The 25,352-nt window shown below is 52.7% G+C and overlaps 1 protein-coding gene across 1 annotated transcript in view; it reads right to left on the bottom strand.

Moving 5' to 3' along the window:
• The window catches only part of SDK1 (sidekick cell adhesion molecule 1), a 539,765-nt gene that overhangs the window by 206,198 nt on the left and 308,215 nt on the right, over positions 1–25,352 (bottom strand). The window contains exons 7-13 of the mRNA XM_065892294.1: positions 25,090–25,280; positions 16,257–16,340; positions 12,624–12,818; positions 9,913–10,029; positions 8,611–8,778; positions 6,574–6,676; positions 3,752–3,928 (exon numbers count right to left, since the gene is read on the bottom strand). Coding sequence (XP_065748366.1) covers positions 3,752–3,928; positions 6,574–6,676; positions 8,611–8,778; positions 9,913–10,029; positions 12,624–12,818; positions 16,257–16,340; positions 25,090–25,280 — 1,035 coding nt within the window. The remainder of the gene's footprint in view (positions 1–3,751; positions 3,929–6,573; positions 6,677–8,610; positions 8,779–9,912; positions 10,030–12,623; positions 12,819–16,256; positions 16,341–25,089; positions 25,281–25,352) is intronic.

Here is a 25,352-nt window from a genome sequence, read left to right as displayed (position 1 = left end):
CAAAACCTGGGCCATAGGGGACGGCGATGAAGCGAGGTGTGTTTGAGAGGAACGGCTTGGGGAGAGGCTCGAGAGAAGGCAGTTGGGACAGTGGTGGCCATGGGGAGCTGCTCTGGTGGGAGAGGATTGGGTAAGCATTTCCTACGCAAAAGCGCTGTCCCTCTAACGCACAAATGACACCTTGGTCAAACCCATCTCCTCTGGCTTCACACTGAGGATGAAGGCGACGGGGGCCTGATAACTCTCGAGAGATGGTATTAAATTGTTCGCTCCTTATTATGGCTTTGTCGGAAGTGGTTTTATTGAAAGAAACCTCTCCCACTGCCTCGGGGTCCGAGTTTTCCAGTCGCTCTCTAAGTCAGGTTTTTCTCTGTACTCCGGGCTCAGAAGAATTAGTCTCTGATCTCAGAAGGAATGATGCAATGCTAATTGGGTCTTTAAATGATTAACAATCAATCCAAAAAGCCTTCGCGCCTGGTCCCTCACAGCAAGAAGCTTTGGGGGTCTGGAGTCACCCCAGAACCAGTTCCTTCCTGTAAGGCCCTAGCAAACTAGCAGGAGAGACACAGCTAACACAACTGGTGACTGGCATTAATGATGACCGTGTGTTGTTAATTTACCAGACGCATAAGGACACCCTCTGGGATTGCAGACGCCTCTCCTCTCGGGGAGAGGATGAGGCAGACGTCTCAGAAATCAGTACCTCCTCGGCGGTACCAAATCCCAAACCCATTTCAACCTGGTAAGTGGAGCAGGGCTTCCTCAGACACTGATGGGGCACCTGCTATGCACCTGGCGCCGTTCCATGCACGGTGGGCTGGCTCCGCAGCAGACAGACACACCTCGTGTGTCAGAGGATGAAAGAGAGAAACTTCCTGGCCCTGGGTGACGGGGAGGGTGCCGCGGATGAAAAGAGGAACATTTTTTATAAGATGATGAGGAACAGTAAGAGCTGTGACTGATTGTCTGCCCTAAGCTAGGCTCCCGGCCAGGATTTACAAACAGCGGTCCACTCAAACCTCACGGCCACCCTTTAAGGTCAATGGCAACGTGCCCAGTTTACAGGTGAGAAAACTGAGACTGAGGTGCGAGGTGACCTGCCCGAAGTCACACAGTCAGGGAGAACCGGGGAGGGGTCTCCAGGCCAGCCTCGCTCCAGAGCCGGTGACCCTGCGGGGACTGTGGCTTCTGCCCGCACGGTGCCCTCCCCCCCCCCGCCCCGCCCCCGGCTGGCACTGCACCAACTACCGAGCAAACCAACAGGAGAGCTGCCAGCAGGCGGCCTGCTTCTGAAAAGCCCACTTGTGACGCTCCTAATTTCTACATTTAACAAAGTAGCTTTTAACTCAAGTGGGGAGGCTGGGGAAGCAGGCTTTCAGGTCCTTCGGAAGGACACTATTTAGCCACAAGTACCTCTCAGTCACTCCTGCAACGGGACATTCTTTGTTGTCATCTGAGTGAGTCAGGAAAATGTCCCTGGGCTGGGTTTGTAAGTTCTCCGAGAAGCGCAGAAGACCCTACAATCCCGAGCCGTGACTGTCATTATTGCTCTCGTCATCACTGATGTCTCAGAGTTAAGACCTTATTGGATGTGAGGGTACAGCGCGCTCTAACCTACACCCTTCCCCGCTCACCCTGATTTGGGAGAGTGGAGTGCTTGTTACACCAACAGTTCACAAGGAACCAGTCTTCCAAACCAGCTCCGTAACCAGCTGTACCTAAATTGGTTTGAATCACGAATCTGCAAGTATTTCTAGATTTAGAGATGAGGTGTTTTACCATCACACAAAGCCTATTATTTTATAGATACAGCAACATTTGCTGAAAAATGTATTTTACTTAGAGGAAATCAAATAAGCAAATACTAGGGGAGATGTGCAAACCAGTAGAACATAAAACGTTGTGCAGAATAGGAAGAGTTCACTATATTGGAAGCACACAATTTGGCTTCTGCGGACAGAGTGTTTATGAAATGCTAACACTTATTTATGTGGTACCAATGATGGATGATCTGAGAGTTCTCAAAGGTAGTTTAAAAATTGTGAATAGCACAGCGCGTTATGTGAATTCACTGGTCATGGATGCCAACGTCATCAACAATTTTTAAAAAGATCCCCACGTGAGCTATGGATGGAGGAGGAAAGCCAGCCGATCAGAGCTGAGCAAGGGTTGGACGTCCAGCTCCCGACGGTGGGGGGAGCCCAGGGCACGTGAGCATATAAGGGAAGGTGACCCGGGAGGATCGCCAGGAGCCTGCAACAAACACACATTCATTCAACCAACCAACGTGTATTTATGGAGCGCCTAAGGTATATCAAACACTGCCAGGCACTCACAATGCAGAGCTGTGCCATCCTTCTACTTCAAGAGGAAAGAAGTCGCCCGCGTGATCGGTGCTGACGAGGGCGGAGCAGGTGCTGGGAAGCACGGGAGAGACAGCCTGCATCCCGGGGGCAGGAAGGGATCCTGCACTGATTCCCAGAGGAGGGGCGCGCCCTTCAGGGGGAGGTGACAGAAGAGCCAGGCCAAGCCTTGGAGGCAGCAGAGGCTGAGGTGCCCTGGATGGGGGCCCGGGGGCCCAGGAGGGCAGGAAGAGCCCAGGGTCAGCGGGTCCAGTGGCGAGAGGCAGGGTGGGGAGACCCCCACTGGTCCTCTAGGGCTGAAAGGCAACTGGGTGATCTTTGATCACAACAGGTGACTAACCTCTGCGGCGCACAAGGTCATCCTGGGGAGGCCAGCCTGGAGGTAGAACGGCGCTTTCCCAGGTGCCGCAGCTCCGACAGCCGGCCTCTCTGGACTAGCAGCTGCCCGTCATTAACCCGTCAAATCCCACGCACAGGCGTGTGTGGAACAAACACGGGGGCCCTGGTGCAACACAGAGCAAGTGTTTTTCCTTTTCCTTTTTAACTCCCTCGGCCAGGGCCTGGGGATTCAAAGGCAAATGAGACATGCCCCTGTACTCAGTGTTCACAGCCTACTTCAGGGAATGAATTTTGCCTATGGAAGCCTTCCTGCATCGCAGTGGGCAGAGTCCCATGAGAAAGACCTCTCAAACCTCTCAAAGGCCCTTCCTGACGGCCAGCGTGCCCCTGTCGACCAGAGGGGCTGCTGCCCGGCCAGCCCTACCCTGCTTCTCTAGTTTCCGGTTTTACTTCTGTGCGTATGGGCTGGGGGAACATTTTGGGGGGCAACATTTTTAAAAAGCAGATAAATACATGTCAGAAAAACACACCGGGTCAGCAGGCTTTTCAGCTTCCTGCCCGTGCGGAGAGGGAGCTGTGGGAGGATGAGCTCGGAGCACAGAGGTGGACGCAGCCAGGGCTCCCACGGCCCCCACCCACAGGAAGGCCCAGGGAGAGGGAACGGGGCTCACGGAGAGGCCGCTGGCTTTCCTGGGACCTGGGCCAACCCGACACTGACCGGAAGCTTCTGACGGGCATCACTTGGAAAAGTGGACCTGCTGTCACTTACACACAGTGTGGTAAACAGTCTACAACGATATGGGCTCAATGCGGAGAATGTGATAAAAGGGATCCATGAGGAGGAAAACCAATAATTAAACCATCTAAACCGAGGCTGAACATATTATCATTTTAAGGTTACCAAAAAAAACCCCAACCCTGTGAGCGTACATGCCTGAGGCCCAAGGCGGTGGCCTCTGACTGCTGGCTTGCGACCCATCGCGCGTGTTACGTGATGGTCACGTGGGGGAGGGTTGACACTGTGAACACGGAGCAGCCGCGATACTCACATCACCTCCAGGCGGGCTGTCCTGGAGTCGTTCCCGCCCTCAGAGATGACTCCACAGGTGTAGTCTCCGATGTCGCCCGACCACGTCTGGCTAATGAGGAGGGACCCGTCCTTCTCCACCACAACCCTGGAGCTGCCAGATGGGGTGATGATCACGTTGTCCTTCTTCCACACGTAGCTGTGGGTCAAGCAGAGAGTCCTGACTTAGGACCCCGGTCGCTGATCCTTCCCTGTCTGTTAAAAAGCAAGCAGCTGGGGCTTCCCTGGTGGCGCAGTGGTTAAGAATCCGCCTGCCAGTGCAGGAGACACGGGTTCGAGCCCTGGTCCGGGAAGATCCCACATGCCGCAGAGCAACTACTAAGCCCGTGCACCGCAACTACTGAGCCTGCGCTCTAGAGCCCGTGAGCCACAACTACTGAGCCCACGTGCCACAACTGAAGCCCGCGTGCGTAGAGCCCGTGCTCCGCAACAAGAGAAGCCACCACAATGAGAAGCCCGCGTGCCGCAAGGAAGAGTAGCTCCCGCTCGCTACAACTAGAGAAGCCCGTGCACAGCAACAAAGACCCAACACAGCCACAAATAAATAAATATATTAAAAAAAAATAAAAGCAAGCAACTGATGACCTTGTGAGTACAGTAAAAACTGCCAAACTGTGCTCTTAAAAGGGTGATATTTAATACTATGTGAATTACATCTTAAAAAAAAAAGGAAAAGTGACCAGATGTCTTGTCACAATACAAAGATAGATGCTGAAGTTAAAACAGGACAAAAAGACAAGTGCAGACATTCGTCTGTCTTTGGGTTCAGGACAGGGAGTCTGAGGGCTCCTGACCACCCGTGTCACCACTGCAACTGTACCTCCTGCTTCTGCAGGAAGGTCTCTGGGGGACAAGAGTGTAGCCTGGGCAGGGGGCAAGGTCCCCAGGGTGTCCCTGTACACGTTTTCTTAAAATCCAACCATTCTGGGGACTTCCGTGGTCGCAGAGTGGTTAAGAATCTGCCTTCCAATGCAGGGGACGTGAGTTCGATCCCTGCTCAGGGAACTAGATCCCACATGCTGCAACTAAGAGTTCGCATGCCACAACTAATGAGCCTGCCAGCCGCAACTAAGGAGCACACGTGCTGCAACTAAGAGCCGGTGCAACCATAAATAAATAATATAATATAATGTAATATAAATAAAAATGTTTAAAAAAAAAATCCAACCATTCTGGCAGACTTAAAACTTCATTTCTTTCTCTTTTAATTCCTTATGACATTTTAGCACATTTTTCTTTTCAAATGTAGACTCCACTAGGAGCCAGTCCAGCCCCTCACTAGTCACGGCTGGATGAGATCAAAGTGCTGGCTTTCCTTTCCCAAGTACTGGACTGGATTTCCAGAATGCACCCCGTTCCTTAAAGGCTTAATGCACACAGAGCACAGACATTTACAAAATTACCGCCGGACAGAGCAGGACTGTCTCCACCAGAAGGAAGTGAATCAGCTGCTCACTTGGGGGGCAGCATTCGGCAGCCAGTGTCCCTTAGGGCCAGGTGCTCCTTGGGGCAAAGGAACCCAGGACAAAGGGTGCCCCAGAGTAAGCCGCCTACTTCCTTCTCAGGAGGGAAGCTCCGATTTTGTCTAGTTAATCACACTAAAGAAGTTACAAGAAAACCACAAAGGTCTGAGGGGGGTTTCTGGTGTGCCCTTAGGGTAGCAGAAAACTGGCTCATGTGTCCTTCGTTCGGTGACACTCCCAAGTCCTTTAGAAACGAATGAATTCCTTCCTAGAATCCTAGATTTCTCCAGGTAATCTCTAACTTGCTGGCTTTCGTTTCTTCGTTTTGCATTCAACTTTCTTGTAACGAAAGCAAACTTGGTTTCTGAGCTCTGGGGAAACTCCAGAGAGACAGGTAGAGACGTGGAAATTCACGATTTGTCAAACACCTGCCCAGGAAGAGTGAGGAAACAGCTTAGTCTCCGAATCCGGTGAGTAACGTATGTAAACGTCGACAGCCACCTCCCTCTGCTCAGTGTGAAATGTTCCAGAAAGAAGGAGGGCATCTTGATTCTATCATTTGGCTAACTGCATGCCTTTGGGGCTAAGGCCAGAGTGAAAATACTAGGATGACTGCATCTTTCTTTCTAGATTCATTTTCAAGGCTGGTTCTGAAAATTAAAAACTATTCTGAAAGTGGCAGTCCTTTGGGAAGAAGCTCGCCACCGACAGCCAGCTGTGTCTGCTGCCGCGTGTCTACCTGGGCTGTCACGTTCTTCATCACGACCGTCCCCGTCTGAGTCAAACAAAGACAGGTGTCACCACCCACTTCGTGGCCCTTCACGTCCTCTGGGTCCCCTGGCTCCCCGCAGTTTCCTCTAAGTGTGTTAGATAACCGCAGGTGCCTTTCTTCCATGCGGAACTCCCTCTCCCCATGACACACTGGAGCCATCCTTGGAGTAGAGAAAACCCCTCGAGGCTAGCACAGCCCCAGCACAAACACTGCTGAAATCCCATTCGATCCCTCTGGATTTTTCTCTCATTAAGTATCAGCCTCTGACAAGTACGTTTTACAGATAGTGTATTAACCTTGGCAGAAAAATCATGAAAAGCTGTATTGAAGTCATGAAGTGGAACATAGCTCACTGTAAATAATACATAAGGCTGGAGTGGAAAATGGGATTTGTGTGATTAATGATGGAGCCCAGAACTGTAAGATGCTCTAATCAGGGATCTGTGGCTAGAATCAAAGTTTCTGAAATTCTCCCTTCTCATCTCTACTTCAGTTCCCCAGCTCCCAGAATACTAATGAGCCCCAAATGTTGTAATTGACCGAGCTGACCGGAGAGAAGTGCGGGGGTCGTGGGTGGTCCCACAGTGCAGCGTGGCCGTGGTCCCCTTAATCACCACGCGGTCCTCCGGAGGGTTCACGATGGACGTTCGATCTGGAAAGACACAAGTCGCGACTCAGACAAGATTACGTGCCTGAGCGTTTCCTCCCTCAGGGCGTGACGAATTGGTCATCTGACATCAAAACCTCCTAGTTTTCTCTTAGCTCGGCAAAACCAGTGCACACGGAAAGCACCCAGAAACGTTCAGGGAATTGAAAGCAAGCCTGTCCGCCTCCCCCAGCCCGTCTCGGGTCACTCCCGGACCTCAGACACTCCGGAAGGAAACAAGAAGGAAGATGGTATGCAGACGGTTAGCAGGTTCTACACCCTGGATTCTTTCCCAAGATTGTCAACATTCTGGTAATTTCTACCGTCTACACGGCACGTCATGACTTTGCAAAGTGCTTTCTTTTATGCTGTTTCACTTGATCCTCACAACAGTCTTGTGAGGGTTGCGACAATCCTTTTCCCAGTCACCAGGAAGGAAAACTGATCCAAGTACAGGGTCTTGCCTGATGCCACGGGGTCGGTAAGCAGTGGGGCCTGGTGCCAGGTGCAGGCCTGCAAGATCGTCCGGACCTGCGGCCGCCCGACACTCCACAGCTGCCAGGGCCAAGGCCCTGGAGACGGCCCTGGGGTGTGTGTCCCCACGCTGCCCACCTCTCGGGAGGGCGCCGCTCTGGCACAAGGAAAGGAGACGGAACTTGGAGCCATGAGACTGGGTTCAGGGCCCAGCCCGACGGCTTACCGGGGGGGCATCCAGAGAAACGCCTCTGAGCTTACTAGTTTTCTTGTCTATGAAAGGCGGAGCTGCTACACTCACGCTGGGACAGAACAGAGTAGGTGACGCCTGGGAAGACCCCTGCAGGCCACACAGCACTGCACCAACCAGTCTAGCGCTATTATAATTTTGAATCTCAGCAGATCCACAAAATTTTCCGGTGAGGGACCTACAGAGATGCAGACATCAGTTTTCCACAAGCTTTTAAATTTATGGTTAATTTTGGGGGACACTGGATGCATCAGATGTGGTGGATAGAGTAGACCACCAAATGGAACAAAAGCTCTTTTTCAGTGCTTATAACAATATTGGAGGATTTGGATCCATTCCTTTTAAACTTGTGATATTTTTAGAACACCTAACAAATGAGAAAGGGTCATTTATCGAAGAGGACCAACTATTTCATAGGAAACACTAAGCAGACATGAGACAAAGCACACTCTAGCTTTTCCTCAAGGATGGCATTTTAACAAGTTAGTCACTCAGGCAAGTTAAAAATTCCTCTCCTCGTTTAGATGGCTTTACAAAAATCTATTAGTGAGCACTGACTGTCTCTTGCTTCTTTGAACAAGACTATTTTAGTGATATAGGTATGGATGAAGCAGAGAGAGAAAAGTTTATCAGCCAGTGAAGCTAAACACTTGGTAATCCAATCCTTATGTTCTGGAAGACAATTTATTCTGCATTTCGGAAACCCGTGTTATAGATAAAATAAAGAGAAAGAAAAGCTGGAGGAACCACAAAGATCCTTCAGTTCACTCCTAACATAGAGGAAACATCCATATTTAATAGATGAGGAATGTTTTAGTTGGCTATGATGATAGTACAGAAAAAACGCTTTCTCTGGGATTTTCATCCTGGGTCCACTTTTCTTACGTGATGCTTATAAGATTAGCCAACCTATCAGGTTTTTTTTTTGTCTGAGCTAGTTTTGGGGGTCATATCCCTACTCTACTGAGGTTAAAAAGTTAATCTTTTCTCTCTCCTGAAACGTCCCCATTAAATCTTTGAATACATTTTCTAATTATTCTTTTAGAAGCTGAAAAATTAATTACTCAACAGATTTCTCCAAATTAGTTGTAAAAATAATGATTCTCCTTTGATTGGATTAGCGAGTCCAAGGGCATATATTGACATCCCCGAGCACAGATGACACGCTGATTAAACCATTATTAACAGAGAGCTGCCCACGGGCTGTGGTCCTTACTCCACACGGTGAGCGTGGCAGACGCGTTCAGGGAGCCCTCGGAGTTGGCCGCACAGCAGGTGTAGTTGCCGGCATCCTGGATTAAGACAGGGGTGATCTGCAGACCCCCAGACTCAAGGAGCGTGAACCGGGGAATCCGCACAGAGCCGCTGGCCAGAATGTGGTTCCCTGGGGACGACAGACAAAACAGCAACGTGAGACGTGCAATGTTCGAGACGAGGTAATGCTCTGGCCGCACCCAAGAAGATAATGTGAGGAAATAATCAGAAGGAAGCGGAAACTTTATGCACAAGAGTAACCAAAGAAGTTCGCTTTAGCGTTAATTAGAATAACAGAAACCAAGAGCGTCCTAATCGTCCAATGTTGGGAGAGTCGGTTACACAAGTTATGATCCATGTATGTGACTGTTTCCTTTGGGTGACTGATTTTGAGTTTTCTTTATACGTGTATGCATTTGAAAAATTTCTCTATAAAGCCATTATTACATTCTAAATCAGGAAAGACAAAAAGAAAATATATAAAATGAAAGAACCCTTCTTTCTGATTAATCTGTAGGTTCCCAGATCTTTAAAAGCCACGGCCCCAGTGCACGAGTCATACCTTTGAGAGTTGGGAAGCCACCGACTGGTTTTCTGGGAGTGAAAAACGATGTAAGTTTTGACGTTTCACCCAGATACAGTCCACTAAGCATGACCAGCTAATCTATGAGGATGAACCCAACTCAGCCGCGGTTCGTTAAGGACAGACCACGTGTGCTGTTCGTTTAGTGGCAGGTGTGCTGAACGTGTCGACAGGGCTGCAGGGGAGCTGCAAAGAGCCCAAGATGTGACACCACTCTTCACAGGAACTGAAACTACAGTCGGATTAAGAGCCACACATGTCAAGCTGTGGAGGAGGCAAGCGATCCTGTGATAGAGCAACTTTCTTAGAAATGAAGGCGGATGTAGCCTTAACTGTGACTATTACCAAGGAAGCACTCCTTCACTCACAAAGGGGAAGCTGTAGCTGAAATCCAGAGCCCGTCAGGCCCGGGGCACCCGGTGAAGGGCTTGACGGAGGAAAGCACCATTCGCACGGTGTACAGAAATGTGCTTCCTCTTCTAGGCTGTGAGCTGCATGGAGCTTAAGGGGTCTCGCTCGTCTGACCCCTCCCCGTGCCCCTAGCATCGGCCCCTGGTGGGTGCTCAGTCAATGGATTTTTACTCTTTACCGAACGAATGAGTGAGAATAACCGACACCACGCGGGGCCGCTGGGCCCACTTGCTGCGTCGGCCGCGCCCTGCAGCAGGTGCGAGCGCTTACCTCTCCTCCACGCGATGGCCGGCCTGGGAGCCCCGGACACCTCACAGCTCAGGACGGCTGTCGTCCCGTCAGTAACCGTGGTGTCCACCGGAAGCTGGGTGAAGGCTGGGGCGACATCTAGGCAGAGGAGGTGAACAGTGAAATATTCAGTGTGTCGTCCCTCGGAAACGCTCAAGCCAGCCTGGTGGAGTCATCCACCTGGGCTTTTACAGAACTAATCAGAGAGATAACTAGGCGATGAAAAATGAAAACCTTTCAGGACGACGACAACCCTCCACTACCCGTCTCCCAGGCATCACCATCTTTGTTCACAGCCTGAAGAGAAATACGGTCTCGTGACGTAATGGACACACAAGTGGGGAAGAGCAGGAAAAACTGTTTTTGACCGACGTTAAAGAGAAGAGAGATGTTTATTTAGATAAATCAAACAAGCTGCTTTCACTATGTAAAGAAAAAGGAAAAAGCTAGTTTCTGAATATCCTACATCGTCCTGAAGATGACACTTTGACACTTCCTAGGATCCGTTCTGAAAGTTCAAACGACCAGAGAAGAATTCCTGGGGGGAGCATTGGGTCTTCCTGTTCACGGGGGACTGCCCGGGCCTCCAGCTTCCAGCAGCCCTGAGTCAGACCCAGGAAGACAGCGGCAGCTCGGGCCGGTTTGTCCGCTGACTCGGCGCTACTTTGCGAAAGATTAAGCCGGAACCCCTGAGTCCCAGCTGTGACCTGCAGCGCCCAAATCCTGTGTAGGGGGTCCCTGGGGTGCCTGGGCCAATGCCCCCGGGGCAGAAGCGGGTGGGCCCAGTGGACCCCGGGGCAGCCGCCCGCCTCTGCCCTCCCTCCCCGCCGGGTGTCCACCTCTGGTGCGAACCCCTGGACGACGTGGGGGCCCCCCGACTGGTCTCTTCCGCTCGTCCCCTCACCGTCCCCCCACACCAGGTGCGGAGGCCCTCTGAAAGCTTCAGACGACGCCCGACCAGTGCCCATCTCAGAGCCGCGAAGGCCCCGCTCACCCCCTTCGTGCCCGCACACACCTGGGCCGGCCCGTCCCTCCACTCATCTGTCGGGACCCTGCAGCTCCCACCTGCACCGTGGCACGCACCTCTCCGAGGCCGTGCAGGGCAGTGTCCTCCACACCTGCAGGCCTCAGCTCCAGTAAGAACCCTCTCATCTCAGAGAACCCAGCCCGCTGCGCCCGCCCTCTAACGAGCATCCCTGGCCGCTCTGGGCCTCGCCTAGTCTTCCTGTGTAGGGCCCCCAGCGTCCTCTGCCGTCTCTCCCCTCCCCCAGGACCCTCCGTCCTGGAAGCACGAGACCCTCTCCTTCACAGCATCCTCTTAGCTCTGTCCCCGCGCCTCACGGGCCCAGAGTAACTGACACAGATGCTCAATAAACGTTTGTTAAGTGAACGAATAAATATGGATTGTTTTACACAGTATTTTTCTTTCATTAAAAGTACTTTAATTAAAAAAACATCCATTTTGCCAAACCCTGTACTTACAAAACAGATATGCAGCGTTACCATTATCACGCATTTATTTGTTCACTCTCCAGCTGTCACGGTAACCAGGTTAAGTAGCACTTTCATTTAGATTTCCAAACCGATCCCCCTAAGAACCCTGTGAACTGGGCTGGTTGGTTCCATTTTGAAAAGAAAACTGAGTCTGAGAGAAATCGGGTGATCTGCCCTGGGTCTCTCCGGAGAGCAGGGTCTGCAAACCACCAGCCTGGGCCTAAGCCAGCCTGTCCCTGCTTTCGTAAACGGAGCTCTGTGGAACAGCCACGTTTGCTCAGAATCGTCCGCGCTGCCTGCAGGCTACGACAGCAAGGTGAGGAGTAGCAAGGGAAACCACGTCCTTCAAAGGCGAAAACAGGCACCATCTGGCTTGTTACAGAAAAAGCTTGCCCATCCCTGCCCTACAACAGCCACTATTCCAAACAGGCTGAAATAATTCTAACTGATCAGAACTCAGTTTCTGGCTTAAGTCCCCAGTATTACCTCCGCTGCTTGAAGCGACACTGGTTTCCGATGCTCCACAACGGAGGGGAAATTTGACCCCCGGCCACGGCTGGAGGAAATGACCCCTAGTTTACCAAAACATATGCGTGACTATTTCAGGATCGCGTCGGTCCCTTCCTACTTCTGGCTGACGAGAGCCACTGGCCACGCACACGCTGACCAGTTTGCTTTCTCCGATGGCTCTCAGCATTTTGCTTCCAAAAGGGCAGACGTGAAAGGTAGGGTTCCCTAGCCACTAAATTCTACTTCGTTTTAGAAGAACAACATTGCAACGATGGGAGATTAAAGAGAAAACCCGCAAATATAATAAAAACCTTTACCTTTACTTCATTTTTCAGAGTGCCAAAGTATTTCTGTTTCTGGGACAATAAAAGCAAGTCACGAAAGAACTATAATTGTTCAATAAAACTAAAATAGAGAATGAATATAAAAAATGGAGAAAAGACCCAAAGAAAAAGACTCGGGATGAGATGCTGTTCACTTAACCGTCTTTCCAGTTCTGTCCAGGAAAATGGGGAGTGTGTTCCTACGTTTCAGCAAAGCAGTGTGTTCAAGGGCTGGGAAGGTCGAGGCTCCAGAGGGCCGGGGGAGCGCCGAGATGGGGGTGCTCGGGCTGGACGGACACTGGCGTTTTCTGCCATGTCCGTGGGGCGAGGACTGGGGAGGCCGGCTCTGCAGGGGGTAGTACTCACTGGTGACGTCCAGGTAGGTGTAGGTCTGGACCTCCCCGCCCTCGTTACTGGCGAAGCACTGGAAGATTCCTGAGTCCTCCGGACGCAGCTTCTGGACGCGCAGGCCTCCACTTGCCAGCACTTGGTATCGAGGGTTCTGGAGCTTGTTGATGGAGACCGCGTCCTTGAACCACCGGAGGGTGGGACGAGGGGCCCCTGTGCAGAAGTGAAACAAAAATCATTAAGCTTCGAGAATTCCTTACGTGAGGACCAAATGGCAGTATTTCAACGGGCATTTTCTCATCTAGTCGTCCCTCCAAGCACCCTGTGAGGCGTCATTTTTCTCATCGTATGTGAAGACGGGGAGGGAGAGGCCCGAAGGGGGCGGTGTGGGGCAGCTGCAGACCCTTCCGGCTCTTCCCACGGCCTGTGCTCTTGTCCAGACGGTTCTGGCTGCGACTGACCTCAGGCAGGGCTGGGAGGAAGGTCTCTGCCTCTGCCTCTCGGGCTCGGGGAAGGGTCACCAGGGCGGAGAGTGTGCCACTCGGCAGAGCACTTAACCCCGCCTTGTCCCTGCAGGGAACAAGGGTCACAGCGACCTCAAAGGTGGCTGTGAAGGTTAACCGGGTCAGTACACGAGTACCTCCTGGGGCCTGGCCCATGGCGCGCGTTCAGCGGACAGCGCCGCTCGCTGCTCGTCGTCACAACTAAGGCCAGTGCCAACGCGCACCGGCTTGGCAACAGCTCCGTCTAAGGAGCGGGATATCGCTGACCACCCGCTAGCGCGCCGTGCCGGGGCAGTGAGTGGTTAGGTAAAGGAATAAGCACGGGAGGAGCGGGATATCGCTGACCACCCGCTAGCGCGCCGTGCCGGGGCAGTGAGTGGTTAGGTAAAGGAATAAGCACCGGAGGTGCATCTGGTTCAGGCTGGGGAGACACGAGAGGTCCAGGCTGTGGCTGCAGGAAGAGTCACCTTGGCCCCCGACCCTGTACCCAAGAGCGGAGTGAGCTGAGATCACAGCCAAGACTTCGACCAAGAGGGCGAGGGTCACGCTGAGGCCTAGGGCCCAGCTGCGCCTCCTGGGCGCCCCTTCCTCATCCTGATGATGTTACGGGGCAGACCTAGGCCTCCAGGCCGTGAGACTGGAGTTGCTCGCGGTCTCGCCACCTGGAAGGAGGTTGAGGCTGGGGTCGGATGGGGCGTATGCGGCGGACAAGGTCACTGGGGCAGAACCCAGGTTGTCGATGAAGGGACTGTCCTTAGTCCCGGAGCACGAGGACCTCTGTTGCTCGTCCCCTAAATGGGTGTGGTCAGTGCAGGCGACCAGGCGATGATGCACTATTTCCTGGAGGCCTCACTGCGTGGGACACACCGGGCTCCTCCTCTTGGTGGCTTTCCCGGGAGCCTTGGGGAACCAGCTGAGGGAAGACTGCTTCCGTTCTCCTTTCCTGAACCTGAGCAGGGGCGGGTTACCCAGGGAGGGTGGACAAGAGAGCCCGTCCAGGGAACGAGACCACGGCACTCAAGACAAGAGTTCTGGGCTCCGGGGGGCACAGTGTGTTTGTTGTGGCCCTGCGGGAAGTGCAGAACGTCTGGGCTTATTTCTAGATCTCAGATGGCGCTGTGCCTCAGTTTCCCTAAATAGAAAATGAATTTAAATAAAATATCTTGATGTGATTCATGCTGAAAGGCGCACCCAAATCCCTTGACGTAAGATGCTATGTAGGTATAAGGTGTCTTCCTTAATAAATAAAGTTAATGTCGTGGAATATTTCAAGAGAATGTATTCTCAGATTCTGTTCTTTGCCTAAATTATGCTTCCTGTCACTTTTCATTAAATCAGGAAATTAAAAAAAAATCCATTGCAAGGTAAAAGCATAAGCAACCACGTAAACTCTCATAATCGCAATCGCATGATGTGGTTTTCATAAAGAATAACCACTTCACATGCTGCTGTAGCTGCACCGTCAAAAGAAAGAAGTAAATTATAGGATGGCAACGCAAGGCTGAAAGAGCCGTTCAGCGTATATTTATCGGCCTGTACTTAACAAGCGGTTTACTCTGCGGATATCATGCCGGAAAAGCAACCTCTTGTCAAGGGGAGAGCCTAACATTGCCATTTATTGAAAAATAATTGTTAGTATATAGGGGAACTAGGAGTATATCTATTTTGGGGCAATTTAATGTCATAAACAGGAATCTTAGCCCCACAGTATTGTAGATTCTCGTTTCTAAAATACAAGCGCTCTAAATATTTCGTGGCTTCACTTTCACAGAGTTGTTGGCCTTAAAAAGCTGGTGTTCATAGAGAAGAGAGAACAATGCAGCAAAGATTTCCACTTGAACTTCATAGGACTCTTCTCCTTCCTGTCTTCTCCCGCCCTGAGCCCCGGCAGCGGAGAAGAGAAGCAGAGCAGGGATGGAGACTGCACCCTGGGAGCTGGCGGGACTGGGAACCAGAACCAGTAAAGAAATGACTCTTCCGGGCGGGAGCAGCTGTGGCAGAGGCTCGGTGGATGGAGGGGAGGGGAGGGGACGGGAGGGGACTCTTGGCCGGACGCCCCTCTCTACACTGACACTCAACACTGTCCTGAGTGGCACTCACACTCCTTCCCAGAAATGGAAAGCGACCTGCAGATCGGTGGTATCTGTTCCGAGTCCCAGGGCCTTGGCTTGGCTCTCGGGGTCCAGGCCTAAGCACTGGCTTTGGAGCTGGTGCCTGTGGGTTTGGATCCCGTCTCCACCAACACGTGGCCCGAGGCAGGCTGCCTGTCCGGGGCTCAGTGAGCAACGCCCCGGTGCCAGACCGCGGGCGGAGCTGAAGGTGTCTCCTTCATTGTCCTGACTGCGCCTCGAGCGCGTTACTTAGCTTTGCTTCTTAAGGGGTGTTTTCCTACGTATAGAGGGACGTAACGATCGCTCTCTTACGCAGCTGTCATGAAGATTTACAGAATTGTTAGGAATCCTCGCCCGCCAAACTCTTAGAAGAAAAACCCCACCCTTAAGATGAACAGGTGTTAACATAAAGGGTCCTTTTCCTTACTTGACAATCTCCAGAGGACTCGTGATGTTTTGTTTGTGAAATCGCGGCAGACAGCCGGTCTCTGTCGGGGCGTTTAGCGTAACTACTTGCACGCTGGACACGAAATGGGAACAGGGGACAACGGGGGGGTGGGGGGGTCGAGGCTCGGGACGAGAGGTAGAATTCCCTGAGTAACAAAGGAAAAGTCGACTCCAAGCTGAGAGGGTGGAAAAATAGAAGATTTCCTATCCGAGAAGTTGGAACGATCTCTCTTCTCTCGAGTGGGCGTGGTCACCGGTCCCGCTCACCCCACGGATGAGAATGAACTTCCTGCCGCAAGTCTTAGGGCTCTTGCAGAATCAGAGCCTCTGAAGGGAGTCAAGGGGACAGGACTTCATCTCCCTCTGTTGGGACGGACAGGGTTAAGGCTCCCTTGCTGTTCCCTTGGGTAAGTATTATCATCCCCGCTTTGCAGGTTACACGCCCAGCAACTGAGTTCCACTCCACGCCAACGGCCCCGTTTCTAATCACCACAGTCAACCTGTCGCTGTCCAGAGGACGGCTCTGCCCTGGAGACGCCATTTCTGTTCCTACACCACGTCGCTGCTTGCCCTGTGGCTCCCGCACTCACCCATGGCTCCGCACACGATGTCCACGGTTTCTTCTACTTCCACTAAAATCCGACTCTCAGGTTCCGCAGTAAAATACGGTGGCTCTTTAAACAAGAAAAAACCAAAACAGCCCGTAAGCCAAAGAGGTATATTTCAGAAGACCCTTACAGCCTACAAGGGTTTGAGCTCCTTTTAAAAACTATTTTTGAAAACTTCATTAGTTACCACCGTGCACCCAGACTCAGAATTCGGTGCGCAGAGGCCAAAGGCAATTTACAGTCTAAGGTTCTGGAAAGCAAATTACTACTCAGGGCACTGGCTACTTTTCAGTTCACGGGCTTGAATAATGGAATATCTTAAGTCACATTTTAGAAGGACCATCCCGTGAGGTTCATAAAGGTTTATATTTACAGCACAGTATTTTATAGTCTAGTTTGCTTCAGTATCTAAACAACAACTCGTGAAGCATGTTAAATGAGCACTGCAGACAGGCGCCCGGCCTGTTTCAGGGAACGGGGCAGCCTATGAACATATTTTTTAAAGTCTTAGCAGCTCTTCTTCTCCAAAATATAGATTTAATACTTCAGTGGAATGCAAAGTAATAGCTAAGAGAAGAAGAAAATGGGCCTCTCGTCCATCTTCAGTAGCAAAGGAAACCCAGCCACTCGCACAGCTCCAGACACCCTGCTCGCTTGCCTGTTCAGCGGCAAGACAAGCGCGGTTGTCTGTATTAAACGATGAATCTCCTTGGAGACTAAACTGCAGGATTTTTCTCAGTTTATTCAGCGGGAATTCAACGGTGGCAAGGCCAAGTTCGAGGAGTATTAAGGTAGTAGTGATGTCACTATCGTGATAACAAAGGGCCGTTGTATTCACTTTCTGTGTGATAGTTTCTGGGCGCTGTCTTCCAGAGTGGTTTATTTCCACTGTAATTGTGTGGAATGTGGATACTATAGCTTGGTTATATCTTGTATTGACTGTATCGTTAAAACAGGGTGGGACCTAAAAGACCAAAAAGAGAAACGAAAACTTAGCATTTCAAGGAGATGATTAAGGAGACAAGGCTGAAGGTTCCTCGCTGGAAGCAGTCAGGTATCCATCCCGCAATTACCTGCATCGCTCAAGCAGAAACGATCTGCTGAAGGAACGAGTCTGGCTGAGGCCACGGCTGCAAATTCACTGGATGGAGGCAGACGCTCCACTTAGGTGTGTGTGTGCAGAGACCAGGCCTCAAGAAATACCGCAGAGATCCCGTGTCTCTTTTTCAAGCTGGTCTTCACTGCACACTCCCTCCTGCGTGCACATTCAGACGCGTCCCCTTCATCCCTAACAATGACGACAGCGCTGCTTACGCTCCAACGACACAGCAGCTGCACCCTGCCAAGGCCCCGGTGCGCAGGTCACGCCCCATTTTCATCAGCAAATGCTGAAGTTGGTATCTACCCCTGTGGTCTGGTTAAAGGGACGTGAGGGGAATGGAAAAGAACTCAGTTAAAACATCAACATCTGCTGACGGATTACGGTTTTCCTTTCTTAAACATTTTATTTTGAGATCACTGGAGAGTCCCACGCGTTTGTAATAAATAATAAAGAGCCCTTGTGTCCCCTCGGCTGGGACATCTTGCAGAAACTATAGTCCAACCAAGATACTGACAGTGAAACGTGTAGCCTATTGTATTCAACGTTCCCGGGCCCCCCCCCCCCCCCGCCCCCGTCTCGGTTGTACTCGTGTGTACAACTCAGTGCAGGTCTGTGCACCCACACCACCGTCAAGATGCAGAACGGGCCCAGCACCACCGGGGTCCTCCACGCTGCCCTTCTGTAGCCATGCCCACCCCAAGGTCCCATCCTGAACCTCTGGCAACCATGCATCTGCTCTCCATCTCTATAATTCTGTCCTTTCAAGAACGTTATATAAATGGGACGATACAGTATGTAACCTTTGGAACTGGCTTTTTCCACGCAGCATACTTCCCTCGAGATTCTTCCGAGAGGAGTCACACTTCGGTGGGAAGAATCCATACCTATAGATATGCTCCACATCTACAGGACCAGACAATTCCCGAGGCACTGATTACGGAGGCTGTCTGGCACCCTGGCCGATGTCCTGGTGCCGCTGTCCCTCGTCCTGCAGTGCCCAGGTCTTCCCCAAGTGCTGGGGGGGAAGCCCCCAGGGTCAGAGACAAGGGGCCCTCCTCACATGGTGACCCGAGGCTGGACCGAGCTGACTGAATTCGGCCTGGCTGTGGGGCTGCAGGTGCCTTAGGGACCCCCGGGCCTGCTCGGGGCGGCTCCTCTGCGAGCGCCGTCAACCCCGCCCGGCCAGTTCCCCGGGGCGCCCGGCACGGGCTCACGGCTCCATATCCTCTGTGGCCCTGAGCTCAGAGCCGCCAGGCTCCCTGGGCACGTCCCGCCGGGCGGTCTGCCAGAGCTGGCCGAGCGCTGTGTGTCTCCCCCGCAGCCGACACCCAGGCAAGTTTCAGTGGCCAGGGAGGCCAGGTCTGCTCGCTCACGTACTGGTTCTCCTGCCTCTTCCGGAAAGCCTTCCAGGTGCTGAACCTCAGCGCAGCCGTGGGGCGGCCGAAGCCCTCACAGACGCACGCGGCTTCCGACGGTAACGTCATCTCTCCCACGTCCGCACGCTCCCACTTCTCTCCCTGCTGACCCCGTATTCCAGCCCAACTCAGCAGTGCCCTCGGCTACTTCCGCGTACACTTGTCTATAAGGAGAACAGTGGGGGAAAGTACCGGGCGGTTCAGCCAAGAAAGACCGAGGTGACTGGTGGGGAGAACCTGCTATGAACGAGTCATCCCCGCCACGGACTTTTCAACCACTTCATCTTCAAAGGGCAAGTGCGCGTCTTAGCTCATCGGCAACCACTCTGTCCGGAAAGGGTACCCTGCCCACGCAGGCGCACACTAGACTTCTAAAGAGTTATCGCAATTGCGGCCAATAAAACCCGGGACTGAAACTAACACTTTCACCTCTTTTGAAACAATACGAAGCCGTCAGGAAAACGTTCTCATCCCGTGTGACACCGGCGTGTTAAGAACGGGCCAGCCACGTGGGCTGTCCTCCACGCGTCCCCTGGGGGCCACGGGCAGCTCCTCCAGTCCGCACGGCAAACCTCCAGTCCCCCGACCTCAGAGCTTGAGGCAGGGATACCTCCCAGGCAGCCCCCAAATTAGGATCCCTCAGGCTCTCCTGCCCTTGATGCTGGGCTCTGGCTCCTGCACCATCCACCCCCCAACCCCGGCTCACGGCACAGCCCGGAGATGCCCCCTCTGCCGTCTGCCCTTCTCCCAGAGCGGCCATCTCGGGAAGCGGCAGGGCCCGTGGTGTGCCCTTGACTCGCCACTGTCATCCATGCTTGCGTGCCTTTGTCCACTGGGGTGGGCGGAATGCCCCCAGGAGATGTCCAACCCCAGTCACCGGTAGCTGTGAACATGCTACGCTACGCGGCAGGGGGACTCTGAGGACGTGACCGAGGTCATCGACCTAAAAACGGGGAGATGATCTCAGAGCAGCGGGGCGGGCCCAGTCTCATCACAGGGACCCCTAAAGGCAGAGAACTTTCTCCAGCTGGCAGCGGGAGCGACGGCAGGAGGGGAGGCCAGAGACCCGCGGTGTGAGGACTCGGCCTGCTGCTGGCTCTGCAGATGAAGGTGGCCACAGCCAGGGATGCCGGTTGTCTCCAGAACCTGAGAAAGACCCACCAACAGTCAGAAAGGAAACAGGCGCAGTCCCACAACCGCATGAACTGGGTTCTGCAGCCCCTGGGTGAGCCGGGAAGTGGATCCTCCCAGGGCCTCGGGAGAAGAGCCCAGCCCAGCCACAGCCTCGGTTGCAGCCTTGGGAGGCCGGGAACCGTGAGGCGACACATCTGTATTCTTTTAAGCTGTTGAGTTTGTGGTCCTTTCTCACAAGAGCAACACAAAGGCCGTCACTGGTCCTGGCTCCTCCCCGTGGACCAGCCTTTCTCAAGTTGCCTCGTTGGCAAATTCATACCAATCTGCAAGGCCGGTCCTCGTGTTCCTTCTCCTGGAGTCGGGCTGGCTCTGCCCCAGCCACGTACCCCGTGGGACCGATGACCCACGTCTGTGTGATGCGCCCACCATGCTGGAGGCTGCTTCAGGGAAGAGCGTGTCTTGGTCATCTCTGTGTCTTAGCGCCTGCCATCATTTCCGAGAAGACACTTAGAAACCGCCCACTGGAGAAGAGAGAGAGGAGACGCCCACAGACTTTAGGACCCTGAAACTCCTTCAGGGGCGGAGACACATCTAACTCCTCTTCATGCCACCCAGGCTGGTACTCCCACTGGGTGCCTGGCACACGCTCTGCGCTGGTGAATGACAGGTGGGTGAGCAGAGAAGCAGAGGACGGCGGGGGAGCCTGGAATTGGACGGCGTGTGCAAGCGTTTACACCCTGCTCCCCAGACAGAATTCCTGCTCGTCTCGGGGCACCAGGAGCTGCCGATGCTGCATCCAGGGGCAAGTCACCCCAGCATCGCTTGAGGTTTGTCTCATACTTCCTTTGGTTTTAAGGAACAGCTCTGTGATAGCTCTTTTCTGAGCTTTAATCAGTGGTAAGATGCCATACGGTAAGTTCTACAGTTGGTGATAGGATGCCGATAATTCATTTTGGTGCTTCTACTATGGGTCGTATGTGAAAACTGTAAAAAAAGACATCTTGGGCTTTTCTTAAACCCATGTGAACGAGTTAGCAGGCAGGTGCTCTGTGAATCTCCACGAGAAGAGGACTATATGCCCCCTGCAAGATTCTCTTCTGATCCGAATTGCTGTGAAAGCCCCTCTCCTGCCAACCCCAGGGGAGCCCCCTCACCCCCCGCCTTGCTGAGGGTCTAAGCACTCGCCGTGTGCAACCATAACAGCCGCGTGAAGGGACTGCCTTCCGCATAAGACCCTGGACGCCGGGACCAGCACAGCTTCGGGGAGGCCGACTCAGTAAACACCTCCGTGTCGAGTGGAGGGAAGGAAGGAAGGAAGGAATCTGGGTTGCAAACAAACGTCTAAGAGATGCTCAGTCTCAGCTCTAGGGGAACAACTTCTCCGTAGCGGTGCTGCTATCAGCAGAGAGCTGTTACGGGTAACTTGTTATTTTCATAGTAGTTCAGATATTGGAGTTTCTGCATGATGTATGTATAAAAAATCAGAACAGACTTGAGGTTTACAGAGAAAGCTCTGTACAAGTGTCATGCCCACCCACCCGAGTTTCTGAGCGGGGGTGAAGGAGGCATCGGGCAGGACACGCGTATGCATGGCCGCGCTGTGTGTGGGACCAGATCCATCACTCTGGACGGGAGATGGACCCGCCGTGCTTCACTGAGGTTGAGACGTTGCAGCATTGGTAAGAGGCGTCGTTTTGTTTACACCCAAGAAAGAAGAGATGCTTCCGTGGGTTGAGACACACGCTGATTTCAGAGGCTGCAGGCGTGGAAGATGTGTCATGTCACCACCGTAGGTAAAGCACTAAGGGTGACGTGTGTCACCGCGGAGTCCTACCAACGGCTCCCAAAGCTGCCATTTCAGTCCTTCCGCGCCCGTTACTTCATATCGTCCTCACAACACGAGCCGGAATCACCTTCTGCGGCGCCCACATCTCACAGCCGTGGACGCTGAGGCCCGCAGAGGCCAGCGAGTGGTGCAGTGAGAACCTGGGCCCAGGCCCGTCCCCACAGCCTGTCCCGTCATGCATGGAGCATCAGTGACCCACTAGAGTGTCCACTCTGTAGGACAAGAGCTGGGACAGCGTCACTCCTCTGCCTGGTGAAAAGTCTGAGAGGTCAAAGAGGCAAGTGGTGACGACTGAGGGAGTCCTGAGGGACACGCAGACCCACAAGGCAGGTAAAGAGTGACCCGGGCGGGAAAGGCCATTCATCCCAAGCACAGGTGCTCGGGGGTCTGAAGGGCGACGGTCCACGTCTTGGGTAGGCCTCCCTGAGAGGCAGACCTGAGACAGGGTTCCCTGCCGGTGGTTTATTTGGGAGGTGATGGGGACACCATCGGGAAGGCGGGAGGCCGGCTGTAAACGAGCGTGTTGCCAAGGCGGCCCCCGCTGTGGGTGACTGAGCTAACCCCGCGGGGAGACTCTGGAGGCCAGCGAAGACCCCAACGTCCAAATCACGTCCCCACCTCGGGGCTTAGGACGCTCCGGTCCACGTGGCGCTGGACTGACGCACGCCGGGGGGGGGGGGGTGGATGTCAGCACTTCCAACCTGCCACATGGCGGGTGCCCTGGCCTCACCCAGGGGCAGCCCTGGCTCCAGTGGCCAGAGAACGCAGTCAGGAAACGGGCCCTACGGCGTCTGTCCCATCGCGTGGGGTGTGCGGTGTGTGGGCAGGTAAGCAAACGAGCGGCGAAGCAACAGCTGCAGACTCCCCGCAGGGCAGGTGGAGGAGACCGTGGACCGCCGAGCCCAGGAGGCCGCTTGCCCTGCCGTGTGGAGACCTCAGAAATTAAGCAACGCGGCAGCCGACTTGACAGGTGGGCTGGACAGCCTGTCTTGTCTCATCAGTAAGAAGCAGGAGTAAATGGAAGCCAGTCTGTCTGCTTTCTTTCATCTGCATGTTCGTGTCGATATTCGCTGCACGGTTCCACCAGTGACGGGGCCGTGGAACTGGGACCAGCGTTTCCTGGGGATCCCTCTCTCCACGATCGCTGGGCTCGGGGCTATAATCTCCCAAATCACTCTGAATTGACAGAGGCTCTTGAGGGCTTTCCCAGGATGATTCAACCACAAAATCCTAGCTGTCACAGCAAATTCTTATGAATAAAGGGGATTTAAATGAACATCATAAAGGTACACGAGTGTGTCCGTGTACCTTTAAAAGCCAGAACACGGAGAGATAGCAACTCAGGAGAATACAGAAACAATCTGCTCTGGAATCCAGATGGAAGTGCAAAACCCAAGTTCACGTGACAGATTTAAAAATGATTTTTTTCAGTAAATTTATTTATTTATTTTTGGCTGCGTTGGGTCTTCGTTGCTGCACGTGGGCTTTTCTCTAGTTGCGGCGAGCAGGGGCTACTCTTCGTTGCGGTGCACAGGACTTCTCATTGCGGTGGCTTGCAGAGCATGGGCTCTAGGTGTGCAGGCTTCAGTAGTTGTGGCACGCGGGCTCAGTAGTTGTGGCTCGCGCGCTCTAGAGCGCAGACTCAGTAGTTGTGGCGCACGGGCTTAGTTGCTCCGCGGCATGTGGGATCTTCCCAGCCCAGGGCTCGAACCTGTGTCCCCTGCATTGGCAGCTGGATTCTTAACCACTGCGCCAACAGGGAAGCCCTTAAATATTTTAAAAAGGGAATTATAATGGAAACAAACATTCTAGTTTACAGGGAGATAGATTTCTTCTCTTGCTTAAATTACCTTGGAATGTTTTAACACGATATAGTCCTGTCTGCTGGAGATTTACACGTTTACAGTTTTAATTTGGGTTCAATCTATAATGCGCTGTGCTCATGTAGCTGTAGGTCACCCCCGACAGAAAGGTCCTTGCCGGGAATGGGGATGGGGTACTGACATCTCTAAAGCGTGGATGAGAAAGGGAGCAGAGAATCAGCTCAGATCCCTAGTGGAGAAGCAGCAATGATTTGTGACTCAAAACCTGCCTTCTCTGACGCTTTTAAAACGCGTGCACATCTTTCAGAGGGGCTGACAGCTTTGTATCACGTGAGTTTGGCAGTCATTTTCAGGCCACAGAGCCATTTCCTAATGATTTAAAGGAATGTGACACACTCAAGGCAAACTGCCTTTCATGCAGCATTTCTTCACACTCTTGCTAATTTTTTAGGAAAACACAAGCTTTTATTTTTCTTAGTTTGCAAAGCGGCAAACTGCAAAATATGTTACGTGAGGGGTGACTGCTCTCAAGGGGCTTTCTGCTTATGTGATCCTTCCTGTTCTCAATCTGCCTTGTTCGCATTGAGAGGAGAGAGGCAGAGATTCTCCCACCTGGAGTGGACCCTGAAGTCACCTCTTACCAGCAGTGGCCACTAGACGGGTCACTGCGACAGTGACCACAGCCACCGAAGAGGTCTAAACACGTTGTAGGAGCTGAAGAGACAAGAGAAATAAAGGCCTGTGCCTCACAATTTAATGTAATCTTATCATCATCGGAAAATAGGCTGAGGCTTCCCTTAGTCTGTGTACGGTGCACTCTGCCGAACGTGGAGATCCCCAGCGTTTAGAGCAGCTCACATGTGCCGAATCTTGTCTCCCTTCTCCCTGGTTTAAGAATAACACATGATTCTAGGAAGCCTCTCTGTCCTCACTTTCTAATTTAACAAAAGGTTAACACCCAAGACTTTCTGACTTTCTTCCGGGTCACAAAATAAAAAATAATGGTCACAGGTTAATCTCTCAACATTGATCGTAACGGCCAAGTAAGAGTTATAGAAAAGCCAGAAAGGCCAGCACAGGGAGGTTATAAACATGCCAGGGATTTCGACTCTGTTTCCCAAGCTTTACGACTGGAAGTTTGCAGAAGGACGTTTCTTGGGAGTATTCAGAGCATCAACTCTTTGGACTTAACGCATTGATATTCTTGGGAAAGAAGACTAGGCTGGATCTGGGAGAGAAACTCCACTTCACTTGCATGTGCTGAGTTAAGAGTAGGTGGTGGAACACAGGTGTTAGCTACGTTGTTTCCATGGCCTGGGGTGTGCCCCCGCCCTGCCAGGATGCCGACGCCACCGAGTCCCAGTCTGAGCCTCACCTATGGTAGAAAGGACACCGCGTCCCAGTCTGAGCCTCACCTATGGTAGAAAGGACACCGCGTCCCAGTCTGAGCCTCACCTATGATAGAAAGGACACCGCGTCCCAGTCTGAGCCTCACCTATGATAGAAAGGAAGGCTCTGGCTCTGGCGGGCTCGAAAGCGCTCCCTGGCAGCGCTGCCTCGCAGGCGTACTCCCCGATGTCCGAGGAGGTCGGGGTGCTGATGGTGAGGCGTCTCCCGAAGCTGTGGAGTCCACGGGTGACTCTCACCCCGTTTCTCTTCCAGGTCACACTCAGCTCCTCGACGGGCCTGTGAGAACGAAGGGCTTTAGTGACAATAATTGTGGATCATGTAGACGGCAATAATAATCATTCTACCAGG

Source organism: Phocoena phocoena, chromosome 15, assembly GCF_963924675.1.
Source record: "Phocoena phocoena chromosome 15, mPhoPho1.1, whole genome shotgun sequence".
In the NCBI taxonomy this organism is placed as follows: Eukaryota; Metazoa; Chordata; class Mammalia; order Artiodactyla; family Phocoenidae; genus Phocoena; species Phocoena phocoena.
This window is presented reverse-complemented; position numbering and strand designations above follow the sequence as displayed.